We start from the raw sequence: 14,078 nt of genomic DNA on the forward strand, positions 1-14,078 counted from the left end.
CCAGGGCTTCAGTTTTCCTCAGTGAATAGAAAGTGGGCACATGCTGTCAGTGTGCTTCAGCTAGGGAGAAAATTCCTCAGAACTTTTAAGAGCCTCCACAACAAAGAATATTAAGGCTGTGGAGGAAACTCTACCACTCTGGATTTTTTGAAACATTATCTTAAAAGGTCAAGGATTTGTCACATAATTCTGCTAAAATATGTGGACAAAAGTGTAAATTAAACTGCCAGTATGGCTTACAACATTGAAACAGATAAATCACTTCAATTTAAAAATTAATTTAACCATCTTGAGAGAAATATGAATGAGACAGTTATTTAGTGTGTTAGTTAGTCAGTTAGTTAGTTAGTTTGTTAGTTAGTTAGTTAATCTAAGTAACTAGTTAGTTAGTTAATCTAAGTTAGTTTATCTAATAGATAAAACAATATTGAGTATTTCTTTGCAGGTGATTGCTCAGATTGCAACTTGCTGCTGTTGTGTATAAGGAAGGAAAAGTACACAAAACCGACTGCAAATTAGGATTTAAACTCATTGTGCTTGATTATTGCCTTAGCTACAACATTCTGCAACATTTTCTAAATGTCTTAGAGTATATTTTTATTTTTAAAGGAATAAATTGTGTCCATTTAACATCAGAAGACAGCTCTCCATTGTGAATTGTCAAAGCTTCTGCAAATGGCAGATCTTCTCCTAAGTATTGCAATTTTCATTTGTTGTGGCTTATGTTCCACAGTTGTTCTTTTCATTATCTGATTCTAGAAAACAGTAGGATGTGAGTTGTTTATATCACAGGATGGAGGCACAGAAATCTATTTTTCTCATGTATACACTTGTTATAGCCTACACATGAAATCTGGAGTTGTTTCTGCAGTTGACTGCTCTAAATCCCTTTGAAGCAGCTAAAACCACTCCTGAGTGGAGGCTTCAGAAACTAAGATGAAGAATTTACGACTCAGAAGAGAAACCATGCAACCTGTTAATTTTGGTAAGAGGTTTGACATGTAGTTTGAACAGCTTCTGTTTTGAATCAAACTATACACATAACATATTCAGTCAATAGGTCTGGATCTCTGCAAAAGACTGAATGAAGCACAATGAGGTATTATGCTCTACTTGAAACCATTGCCCACCTTCCAACAGGGCCAGTGCTGGATGGATTTAATACAGTACCTTGAGGATTACACTACATACAAGAGCATCCTTTGAGAAGAAGTGCTAAGAGGAGTAGTTACAAAGGAAAATTCATTAGAATGCAGAAAAAAGACAGCCATGAGTTTCTCATAGAATGTGACAGAAAGGAAGCTGCTGTAGAAAAAAAAAGTAAACCTGATGGAACTGAATAATTTTTTCTGCTTAGTAAAATTCCCTTAATTAAATTTCTGAAATATTGTTATTTTGTTCACTCATTACATGGGTAATAATACAGCACAAACTAATATATTTCATTATAGAAAATAGATTAAAATCATAGTTCATATATAGAAAACTTCCAGTCATTCTTGAAAGTTTTGATATTAAATGCTACAATAAATATTCATTATTAATAGACACAAAAAAAACAACAGGCCTTTCATAGTAAAGCTGTTAGGAAGATTTTCAAATTGTATCTAACAATTTTTTTATCCTAAAAGGTTAATTTTAGAAAAGAACATTCCTGAGGTCATTGGTTTCCTCTTGAAATTGAACCCTCCTCAGATACATGCCTTTGGAACAATGGTGTTCCTTGTTTGCAAATTCTGAAGAGAAAATCTGCAAACTTTCACTATCCAAATGCAAGACTTTGTTGCATGGGAATTTTTTTTATGAAAATTATTTTTTATATACCATGGTATTTATGATGTAATTAGTTTTCACATTGAAAATTTTTAAAACCCCTCATAATTTTTTTAGTTTGGGAAATAGTCACATTTTAAGAAAACTTTTCTGGTACATTTTCTTTACAAAGTTGCCTTTGCATCATTGTACACATTTTCTTTTGCCTTCTCTTTCAAATACAAATGAATTGCAAAAGATTATTTTTAAACTATTACTATCTTATATGTCCTCAATCTCCGAATGTTTTCAATTTTTATTCTCTTTTCTTGCATATGAAATGATACCATGCAACATAAAATTAATTGACTCAGGTTTATATATATTTTTAGTAGGACCAGAAGTAGTCATTAAGGCTTTTTATCAGATAAATGAGAAGTTTCAACTGCAGTTCAATTTTGATTTAATTTTGATTTAATTTTGTGTTCCTCTTTAGATAAGTACAGTCTTCTGTCTATGATAACACATCTGCAGTTGGAAATCACTTTCCTCATGCCAGTCAGTACTGTCCAGAAGAAGTGCTGGACTTCTAAAGAATTAGGAATATCTCACCTCATATTTTGTCATCACAAGGCTCAGTCCTGCAAACTTTGATATACTGAAGTACTTTAAGTGAAACTGTGAGTCTTCTTTTGGGAGTAGGACTATGTGCATGCTTAATATTTTTCAGCCCTCAACCTGAAATGTAAATTTAGATGCTCACTTTCATGTGCTCCATATTCTTCATGAGTTTGTCTCTACATATGTGGAAGGGGAAAAATCCCCTACCCGATATGGGGTCTAGGACTTAATATGTCAAGTCTATGATATTTTTGAGAATATAAGGGTTAGAATAAGTGTTAAACCTTCTGTGAAACATCCCTAACGTATTCTGTGCATCTGGTGTGGAAAGATTTTCCAACTGAGACCAATGAGAAGTTTTGCTTTAAAAAGGACAGATTCTCCACCTGCTTTGATCATCTTTTTCATGATATTATGAGCAACCATCAGCAAAGTGATCTGGAAAAGGATGGAGACTTAAGTCTTCATTTCCCCCTTTTTCCCTTTGTCTGAAATTCCACCCTTTTGAGACGTAATTTTGTTTGCATGCAAGAGAAAAAAAAAGCTTAACCAACTAACTGGGAGGAGAATCAGGAGAGATGAGAAGAATAAAAGAAATTAAAAGAAAAGAAAACTCATAAAAGATTGTACCCAGGCATTTTTAAAAGTAAGGTCTGGACTCAAGGAGAGCAACAACCAGAAACTTTCCGTGCTCTTTGTTTTCAAGGTGTGAGCAGTATCACAACTGAACTTTGTTGCTACAGTATGTGTAACAGCAGCATAATCAAAAGCAATGAGCTTCAGCTCTGTTGTAAGTTTACCTGCTCACTCTGAACAGCTCCAAAGCAGCATAATAGTGAAACCTGAAACCATGGCTTGTGTCTAAACGAGAATGTGGTTAGGGAAGCAGAGCAGAGCACAGCTCTCTGCACATTGCAGATGAAGTAGGAAGTGGCTGATCAGCTGCTGCAGATGTTGTTGCAGGTTCTTAGCAAACCCTATGTAAAACCCAGAAAGCTACCCAGGTCTTGCATGTAGAAATGGTGAGGTGCTCTGCGGTAAAACTGAAAAGCATGTTGGGTTTGCAGAGTAGCTCAAAAGCATTTTGCTTTATAAAAAGGTTCTTTTAAAGACTTTCTGATGCGTAACTGCTTAAAAAATCCTGAAGTCATTTTATAATGGAAACTATAAAAATTCACTAATAATTTTAAAATTACAAGCATTTTCCCCCACAGAATATTTAAGTTTCCTTTGAGTTTCCTGCTCATTGTCAGATTTTCTTAACATTACTAAAAGCAGGAGTCAGCAACAGATCAGGAGCTCACTGCATTAGGGGTCAAAGGGAATAAGGTCTCACCAAAAGCCATACTCTAGGCCAAAGAAAGAAGGTGGGGTTTTTTTAGAATGCAAAGTCAATAATCAGTTTTTGCCTAGCATGTTGCAAGAGGCTGCATTGTTATAGAAGGGATTTTCTTACTACATGTGTATATGTATTTATGCTGCCTATTTATGGTGAAGCAGGTATGATGAGACCACTCAAAATGGAATGTACACAGTGCTATGCATTGCTGTTCAATTCCAGTTTTATTTAGGGTGCAGTCTTGGACCAGAAATTTCTAGATTGAGGCAATGGATATCAGGCTGGATGCTACAGCCTGATACCTTAAATATCATTAACAGTTCAGTCTTTGTGGTTAATTCTGGACTATCTGGGGACTGGAGGCCAGGCTAATCCATTTGCAAGACAGTCTATTGCAGATAAGATCAACACAGCTGTTCTGAGCTAACTGAGATTTCTAAAGTGCTGCTGGCTTTCAGAACAGGTATACATTGCTGCTGCAGTCCCGCCAAGGGTGAGAAAAATATGAATAGCTGAAGCCAGACCACCCTCTGCTAGAACAGGATATTTACCTGTTTCAAGGGAGATTATCAAAATTACTATTTTTCATTGCTGCCAATTGAAAGCTTTGTGCCAAATAAACACATTGTATTGCAATACTGATTGGATTGAACAGATGGGTTTATATCTTCAGCTGATGGATGTAGAACTGTGGATATGAGTGCTAAAAATATGTGAGATTTTTTTTCCCTTTGACAGCTTCTATTCTGCTCAGGTTGATAATTGGATGTTCACCTCCTTCTGTGTGCCAGTCTCTCAAGGCAATAAATAGAGACATGTCATTTAAGTTTTATGAATACTGGAGCTAAAATCACTCTTGCACATGAGTCCAGTTCATTTTACAATTCTGAAAAACAGGGAACCATCTGTGACCAAAGGACGGGCTCATGCAAGATTCCCATCCTACCAAGTAATGCTTGTTCCAGGTGTACTCCATTACAGACTTCAGGCAGTGCTAGGACTTCCCTTCGTTTTGCCACATATTTATTGTATGAGTATCTCAGGACAGAGTGATAAAGTATCTCAGGACAGCACTGAAGATTTTAATAGGGTGAGAATGGCCTTTTCTCATTTTTCCCTGAATGCTTTTGCCCACATAGAATTCACAAGTTCCAAAAGAGCTGGACTTCTAATTTCTCTTTGAGTTCACATGAGAGAGGCATAGAAATGCTCTTTTATGCAGGTTGATTTCTTCTGTTGTTGAACACAGAATATCTGGACATGAAGGGAAGATGGAATCTTTCTCTAGATGTCATACTGGCGAATAAAGATGTGTCAGTATCAGTGTTTCCCTTTCACAAGCCAAGAATGGCAAGGGTCAAAGTCACAAGTATTGCATCAAGACAACTTCAGTGTCCTTCACTTCCTGATAAACAAACATTCCCAAGAATGTAAGTGAACTTTTGGCCAGTGCCCATATGAAAGCTATTTGAGAAGGCTCTCCAAGAACACAAGATAGATTTTTGCAGTGTTCTGTGCATAGTTGTACTGAGGATCTGGGCATGATTAAAGACATTTAATGCCACAAGCAGCAGTAAAATGGGATATTTGGGACATTCTGTGGACAGTTTTTATGGCAGGTTTCTCTGTACAGCTGCAGCACCTTTTCTTCTGTTCTTTTGTTTCTATTTGAAGAGCTTCCATTTCTGCCTCTCTTTATTCAGTGCAGCACAACATATGAAAAAGCTGAGTCCTGAGAGGAGAGGCTATTTGGAAACCAAGGTGTTAGCTGTCAAAGCTACCACACAGTGACCACCCTTAACACTGTTTACTGTGATGAGAGTACTTCAGGCGCACATGAAGCCAGGATGTAGTTTCAGTTTAATTTCTTGATCTGAGTGTCTGCAGCTGACTATGGTTCCACTATCTCCACAGAGCTTTTCCATGTTTTTATAGTACCAAGTGTCCCTGATAAAAAAAAAAAAAAGGAACTGGAGTCAAAATTACATCTACATCAGTCTTGGTCATAAGTGCAACTAATTAAGCTAGTTAAAACTCTAAAGGCAGAGAAGAGTCAGTTCTAATAGTTAGAGAATAAAAAAGCAGTATTTTGATTAATATGGTGATCATTTAGTTACTGTTAGATTGTAACAAGCTACAAAAATTTAAAAGGACAGGTTGTATGGCCTTAATACTTAAAAATAAGCTCTTAATCTAAAATGCATGTGATGTCCTTTCCTGGCTAACTTTCCTATTGCCTGGATTTGGCTTTCAAGAGACATCAGATGAAAGAAGTATTATGCACAGAGACTTGGGAAGAATTTTTACTGTAGTCCTACAAAAGACTTATCACAAGTAATACAATATGAAGACAAAAGGTTCATATGCATGTTGTGCACATACAGAACACTCTGTTAGGACAAGGTAGATATAACCACAGAAAAACTGATATAGGATTCCCTATTAAAACACAAAAATAAATTTAAGAGTATTATTAATACAAATTAACATGGCTTTCAGGACAACAAATCAAAACAACAACAACAACCAAAAAAAAAAAAAAAAACCCCAACCAAGCAAACCAAAAAATAGACTCATTTCTGGTTGTTTTCTTTGATTAGAATTTAGAATTCATCTGGTGATACATGTCAGTCATATTCATCTTTATAAGAAGTTTTAGGGCAATAAGAAATTGTAGTCTGTGGATGAATAAAGACTGTGAAGAATTAAATGCTAAGACATAGTCTGCAAATATTCAGATACAACAAGAGCACAGTCATGTGTAACCTTGGCTCATTTAAGCAAAGTTTGCTTTTATTCAAATGCAATAGTACATATATAATGAAGAAATGTAAACCATACCTGTGAAAGAAGGTTGTGTAATGATTTGGAAGTAAAAATCAAGTTATAAGCAGTTTTACAATTGGGTAAGGACTATGATGAGGTAGAAGAGTATAATGCATTAGGGTTATCAGCTTATAACTCTCAATTCTTGGAGTTTTAGAATTTTTATATAGTTTAAAAGTTTAAAGAATTTTCATATAGTTACAAAGTTTCTGAATAAAAGCTTTTTGCTTATGGGCATTAGTTTAATAGTCAGGAGTCTGCACTTCGAAAACAGGAGGAGATTGCAATTGTAGAAAATACTGAAACCCCCTGGATGCAATCAGTAGAGATATGGCCAGATGAAGAATGACTTGCAATTTTCATCACTACATGTGGCAGACAAGTGAATGCTCTGTAGAATTCCAGTGCCAGATTTTCTGCAGTGTTGGAAAGGTTGGAGAGATAACAGAAATAGCTATGAAATAATTGCTTGGGGAATATGGAATAATTACATGGGGAAGAAAAAGAAAAAAAGAGCACCCTAAATTGAGATTTAAAATTTTGAGTCTTTTAAAATCATTATATTATTTATGTTATAATTCCAGTTATGTTATAATTCCAGTGGTGTCAATACTTTTGGGTATAAAACAGTGGTGATAAAAAGGCTTTTGACCCTGTGTGCAAAGGTAAAAATAAATGTAATAGAACCTGAAGCCTGAGGAACTCAGAAAACAGTAAGATGCAGATTTTAATAGTAAGCAAACCTAAACAAGTACCACTACAAAAACTCTGTAGTATTCTTTGTCTTGTCAACACCTTTCAAACACCTGAAAGACACATTTTAGCCAAAATGTTACTTTAGTATAGCTCCAGCTATACTATATTGATCTCAATATAGCAGCAAATATTTCAAATGTGATGTAACACACAGGACAGCAATCAAAGGATGTCAGCAGTGAATTGGAAGGGATATAAAGAAGTTGTTTGTCACTATGTCGATATCCTTGCCAATGTACAGGGTAAGAACAACTGTACTAGAACTTATTCAACCCATAAATTTATCCTACTTCTTCAACGTGGACCTCAAAGTATTAAAATTCCACTTTCACTGTTAGAAAGTGTCTTCTAAGAAATGTTCCTTGCCTCTAAGCATGTTACTTATTGCCTCTTCACTATGGAAAAGAAGGGCGTGAAATATAAATTATCCCTTTCTTCACTACCAGAGACTTAGGTATTAATTTTGTTCTACCCCAATCTTACAGCATTTCCCTAAACCACTACCATTTGTTCAATATATTCAGGAATGTATGTTTTCTAGACCTCATTCTCACTATTCTCCTTTGGGTACTCTCCAGCTGGCATTGACCCTGCTGTAGCCTTCTCAGTACTAAGAGAAAGGATTATTTCACTTGACTTTTGGGCTATATTTTTGAATAAAATGTTAAAAAGATAAGTGGTGCAAATTTAATCTTGATATCTTAAATGGTAAGGATCTTCTTTAATGCACAAACTTCTTTAATGTTCCTTAATGCACAAACCACAAAAGAATTCATTTGTGTAATCATCCGTGTTGGGATTATCAGTATTTTGCCGTTTAAGTAATGGAGGAACTTAACAGGTTTAAAATGCACCATTGTTCATATGTATGTTGACAAGTTGGTCTAAATATCCATGGAGAAATATTTATGCATAATTTTTTGAGTTGTGTGCTAGTAGGAAGAAAAACTGTCAAGGCTTGGTAATTTCACTTTGATTTCCATGTGAGATATGGAAGGGTCCATCCTAAAGTTACCAACTCCCCTTTTCCTGTCTCTCATAAGACACCCAATAAGCTGAAAAAGCTCTTTGAATAGCTTCTTGCAATCTTCAGTCTTGCTTTAGTAAATATTTGTCATTGTTCTGTGTTTTGAACCACTATTTTTTCAGTGAAGTTATAATTTCCTTTACTTGACAAGATTTCAATCTCTTGCAGGTGTGAACTTAAATGCTGTAATTGATTTTAACAAAACTCTGAATGATTTTTTTCCCACTGTTCTCCTTTTCCTTGGATTTTCTTGGATTTGTCTCCATGCAGCTGGGGATAGTTCTTTTTTGGTAGATTTTAATCCACTAATAATACTTTAAAAAAAAAAAAAAAAAAAAAAAAAGATACTTTAAAAACATCATGGCATCCAAACCCTGACTTAATTTGCTTGTGTAGAATAATTTCTCTCAAAATCAACCTTCAGAGCAGTGGTTATTATTGTTTGGTTGTGGCTTCTGCAGGAAGCATGAATTCAGTGCAGCACACATGCATATTAGCTCACTCATGTAATTGTGGCTTCTGTGCCTGGTGCACAGCACCATCAGTTTTTGAGGCTACACCTATCTGTTGAGGGTGTAGTTTCTGTGCAGCTTCACAGACTGCCACTTTTCTAATCTGAGCTTGCTAGAAAAGTCCAGACTTTTACAACTTATACTAAAAATGTATTTGAAGATGCTCAGAAACTTGTACCTCTCTTTATAAAGTCCAAAATATATTTTTGTCTCTCATCCCTTCCCTTAAAACTCTTTCTCTGAGCAAGAAAATCTCAGCAAGACTACATCAGTGCTCATATGAAACTCTGCAGCTGGTCTTTTTAAGCAAATTGTGGAATTAAATTATAATTTACTTTTATAACACAAGTATTAATATATTGAACTGTGCTCTTTTTGTGTCTAGTTCATATCTTAGCAAAGACATTTTCATGGCCTTGTACAGGGAGAACATTTTTAAATGCAGAGTCTCCTTCTCTCTAGTGTGCTAAGATAATGCAACAAAAATATCTAAGAGTAGGTTCATCAAAATATACTTTCTGTGGGGTGTGTGCAGTACTGATATCTCACCCGAAAACTTCATCAAACACAGAAAAGTTCCTTACTCAGGTGTTGTTTGATAAATTCAATCTGTTCTTCTATATTTCAGATCCTAACAATGAAGGTTTGAAACAGAAAAGACCTTCTTCAGCAGCACTTGCCCCACCAATACCTCCATCGCACACTGCTGTGCCACCTCCTCCACCAGCCTTTCACCCATCCCTGCAGGTGCCAGCAGCTCCCAGTCTGCCTCCCAGAAACATCAAGCCCAGCTCTGAAATAATGTGAGTGAACATAAGCCACAAGATCTTTATGTTCTCACCTTTCTCTGCCTACCACTTTCCTCCTGTCACAGCAGGCGAAGGCTGCATGAGTTCCCGGTTTCTAAGAGAGGGGTGTCTCACACTACTTTCCTTATCGTGCCCTGTACCTGGCCTGTTTAGAATTAGCTTTTTATATTAGTTTGTACCCTCCATCTATTCAGTTGTTTCCCTGAATTGTGTTGTGTATAACAACTTTTTTTTTTTTTCCCTTTTTTGGTGAGGGTAGGGGGAAGGGAACAGACTGGTTTTTTACTCCAGAACAATCCAAAAACTTTAAACACTGATAGAAAATCAGTTGCCTCAATAGCTTAAGGTTTCCCCTGAATTTTTCTGGGTAAAGAGGGCGAGGAGGGTCAGGTCTATGAGCCAATACCCCAGGAAGCAGCTTTGCAAGCTGGAGGAACTGAGCTCAGCGCTGATTGTGAAACTGCACCGAGGCCATGTCATGGCCTTGTATGATAACCCTGAGAAATCTCTGTTGATACAGGCTCCTTTCTTTATCCTTCTTTGAAGAGCTGTGCACAGAAGCAAAACCTCTACTGACAGAGGTATAAGTACTTGAGTCCAGCATCAAAACTGACCAGAATCAAGCTGAGCCTGAATAATAAGCTGCTCTCTGGCCAGCAGAGCATCAAAAGGGCAGGCAGGAAGAGCTAGGGAGGCATGTCCAGTTCAGTGCTGTGTGACAGCACCAGTCCTGCCTCACAGCCACAGTACCTGCAGCAGCCATGCTGGGTATCCTCCTCTTTATTGAGGCATAGGAGCCAAGTTTGACATCAAACACCTGTGAAATGTACCTCCAGATGCCCTGTCTGCTCTCCCATTCCTGTGTGCCCTGTAAATTCTCCTCTCTGCTGAAAATTTGTGCCTGGGTGCTGACACCTTTGCTTTCACCTGCCTCCCTGCTTTCCCCATCAAGCCGGTTTTAGAGCATCCCATTCTACTTTCAAGTCCTTTTTTGATTACACTTCTTTGATGATAACTGTCAGCCCTTGTTTTCTTTCTGCTGTTACAAAGCATTATAAAGTTAAAAGTCCCTGATGTTATTAGTTATATTCTCAATTCCATTTCCATGGAAATATTTCCGGTGTTTCTCTCATTTGGACAACATTTTAAATCTAAGAACTCTGGTGACATTTTACCTGGCCAAACCTTTACATCATTGTTTCTCTTGTCCCTTGTTTAGACTTTAAGCCCAACAAAGTCTCAGAGCTATATTTAGCATTGAGAAAAAGTCTGACGTTGTACTTTTGCACTGTAAGAAGCCTGCACCTGCAAAAATGGTTAAAAAGCCCAACAGATTCTTTCTGTTCAGTCAGCCCATCTGCTTATGATATTTTTTATACCGTGCTCTGAGTGCCTTTGTCTCACTTTGATGTTTTTTACTCTGAATCAAGGTGGCCCCACCTGAAACACTGAGTCACAGTCAGAGAAAACAATTTAGAAAATTTTGTGTGTACTTAAATAGGATATAGGGCTCAATAGACTGTTCAGCCTTTGTATAAAATAGATAATTAAAAGCACCAGAAAAATGGCTAATGAAAATGTAATCATAAAACCATCTTCATAGGTTTCACATGTCTACTTTTTCATACTTACAGAAACCTAGAAAATGAAGAAAATTATGATGATGTTGAATTTGTTTCACAGGGTAAGATGCAAACATTTTATACATTTTAATTAATGGCTACTGTGAGAAGCTGTAAGCATGTTGTATTTATAAGATAAACAAAAGTTTATTGTATTCAAGAGTGATTTGTGTAAATAATTATACTGGTTCTACCGCTTTATGGGTGAAGATGGTTGTCTCATAACACTAATGGATCTACTGTTCTGTGATTAATATGACGACTCTCAGAAACTGCTTTCAATTTCTTTCTTCCCCCCTCCCTTGCCCTCTTTTTCTTTTTTTTTCTTCTTTTTATCTTTCTTTTTGTTTTTGTTTGGTTAGAAATATGCTGGAACCATAAATCACCAGATCTTCAAACCTGAATCAAAATGAATGCTGCTCTTTCAGAGTTGACGTTGTGTGGTCTGGTGAAGGAGGCACTGTTTCATACTTTATTAAAAAAAAAAAATGGGTTGACTGTGCTTTTACTGTCACTTTGTGGTCTGAGGCAGTGAGAGGCAGTGAGTTGTACCAGGAGCAGCAGATGAGCAGATTGTGACACAAAGAATTTCAATCTGCCTTCTGCTCCCTCCCTCCACTTGGACTGTGCCAGGCACACTGTGTATCATTTAGTGTGCTAGCCGTCCACGACTCACAGCACTGCAGGCTGTGCAGCTGGAACAGAGCTTTCCTTACCTACCTGCCTGGAGAGTAAGGAGGAATCAGGAGATTCACAAAATATCTTTTCCTGCTGCCCAGGACAGAGGCTGGCTTAGGAAAAGAGCTTTTTGCCTACTTGTTCAGCTGTTGAGCTGGTGTAAGCAATTTCTTTGAGGTCTCTTTGGATTTATTAGGTTTTTGACAATTACTTTTTCATATAAATAGTGATTTTGTAAACAAATAGCATAGGTAAATTCACTAACATCATTGAAGATTTTTAAAATAAAATTTCCGCTTTTAAAATTCATAGTGAAATAATGCTGTTTGAAGATGGTTTTAGTTTGCAATGTTCTACAAAAGCAATCTAGAAAAACTGAGTTTTGCATTCATACCTTCAACTAAAAACAGAAGCCTGCATAATAAGATTTTCTAGTTAGTATCACTGATGTTATAGGCAGTTTTAAATAGTTAATGCTAGAAGGAATTGTTTTCTGTACAAAAAAAAAAAAATATCCAAATATCCTGGTTTTATTTTTTTGTTCCTGTAGGTCATGGAAATACAGAGAGGGTAAGTACTATCCAGCAATATAAACCTATACTTTTTTAGCAAAAACTTACAAATTTAGTGAAACTTTTTCAACACATTAGACAATTACTTGAAGATTTAATGCAGTGTATCCATAGTAAGTTGCAGAAGCAATTATTTGTTGTGAAGGATGGAAATAAAATCAGAGAAGCTGAGTAAACTGGAACAAATTACCAAAGCTGGCTAGATACCAAAAATTGATTTAAAAAAAGAAAATGGAAAACTACATCTTACATTACCACTGACATTTCATTTCATTGGAATTTTCCAGAAATAATAGAAATAATGGCCCTGTTCTGGTAATAGAATATTTCAGTTAATATTTCAGTTAATCACAGATTTTTATCAATATGTTTAAGCACCTGACTATATAAGGACTAAAACAATCTCTTAGACCCTAATCTGAATCCCATTTAGATCCTTAGCATTCCAGTTTAAATAGGGTTAGCCCAGACATAATGGCAGTGCAATCATGGCAGTGCAATCATCAGCAATGATAGACTTTACAGGACACACTTTGCAATTAAAACATCCATTTTGGATTAAGCAATGTGCTTGGGTGATTCTAAGAATACAAGGCTTCATAGGTGTGATATATTTTTTTATTTGTAAAAGAAACAGCAGAAATAAAAGAATAGTGCATTTGAATAATGCAGTAACTTGTTTTGGGAAGAATAAAGGTATTTGCATTTTGCTATATAAGTTTTTTATATAGTTTGTATGAAGCTTATATAGCAGACCAAGTTTCTTCATGTCTTTCCGACTGTACTTAGACCGTTGAAAATGGATTATTTTTTATAGGGTCAAGAAAGTGATGGAGAGATGTATGAAGACATTAATGACATCAGGTAGTAATTATAAACCCTTTATTTTATTGTATCTTTATTACTATCTTTTCCAATAGGTCTATTTCATCTGGCACAAAAGTTCATTCTACTGCAGTCCCTGCCAGGGATTACTGTCTTTATTCATTTCCCCTGCAGAAAGTCTGGCTGTTCACAGGTTCTTTCCCAGTTAGACCTGCCATGCCCTGGCTTTGCAAAACTCCTGCAATTACATAATGTAGTAACTGTGACTTAGATAACAGAATTCTGATTTCTGATCTAAGGAGTATGTCTGAACCACTGGTTGGAATTATAGCCTAGGAGAAAAATAAGCTCAGCTCCAAGCTATTGTGGTCCCAGGTAGATCTTTGTTGTGGTTTTTATTTATTGCTTTTCAAATAAATGTTCTTAGAACGCCTATGAGAGGCTGGATTGACAATTTTCATTGCCTGAGTCAACTAGTATAGCTACAGAGACAGATTACAAGCTCTGCTTTTTCTTCTTCCATTTAGACCTTTCCTTTGATGACTCTCTCTGCCCCAGTAATGTCTAAATCTATGAGATTTATTGTATTACAATAGCCAAAGAAAAACTCTAATTCCCTCTGAATAAGTAATTGATGTAGAATATTCCAGATGTACAACAATTTTCAGCAAAAATTTATTGTTGAAATCCCTTTGATTTATAGTCCAAGTGATCCTCATTTCAGATTTTTTTTTTAGCA

The 14,078-nt window shown here is 36.1% G+C and overlaps 1 protein-coding gene across 3 annotated transcripts in view; it reads left to right on the forward strand.

Moving 5' to 3' along the window:
- FYB1 (FYN binding protein 1) overlaps window positions 1-14,078 on the forward strand; it is a 43,942-nt gene that overhangs the window by 9,620 nt on the left and 20,244 nt on the right. For all 3 annotated transcript variants that reach the window (XM_053932744.1, XM_053932745.1, XM_053932743.1), the window contains 4 exons: window positions 9,462-9,636; window positions 11,277-11,326; window positions 12,493-12,512; window positions 13,332-13,378. In XM_053932744.1, the coding sequence (XP_053788719.1) occupies window positions 9,462-9,636; window positions 11,277-11,326; window positions 12,493-12,512; window positions 13,332-13,378 (292 nt within the window). The remainder of the gene's footprint in view (window positions 1-9,461; window positions 9,637-11,276; window positions 11,327-12,492; window positions 12,513-13,331; window positions 13,379-14,078) is intronic.

Source organism: Vidua chalybeata, chromosome Z (assembly GCF_026979565.1).
Source record: "Vidua chalybeata isolate OUT-0048 chromosome Z, bVidCha1 merged haplotype, whole genome shotgun sequence".
In the NCBI taxonomy this organism is placed as follows: Eukaryota; Metazoa; Chordata; class Aves; order Passeriformes; family Viduidae; genus Vidua; species Vidua chalybeata.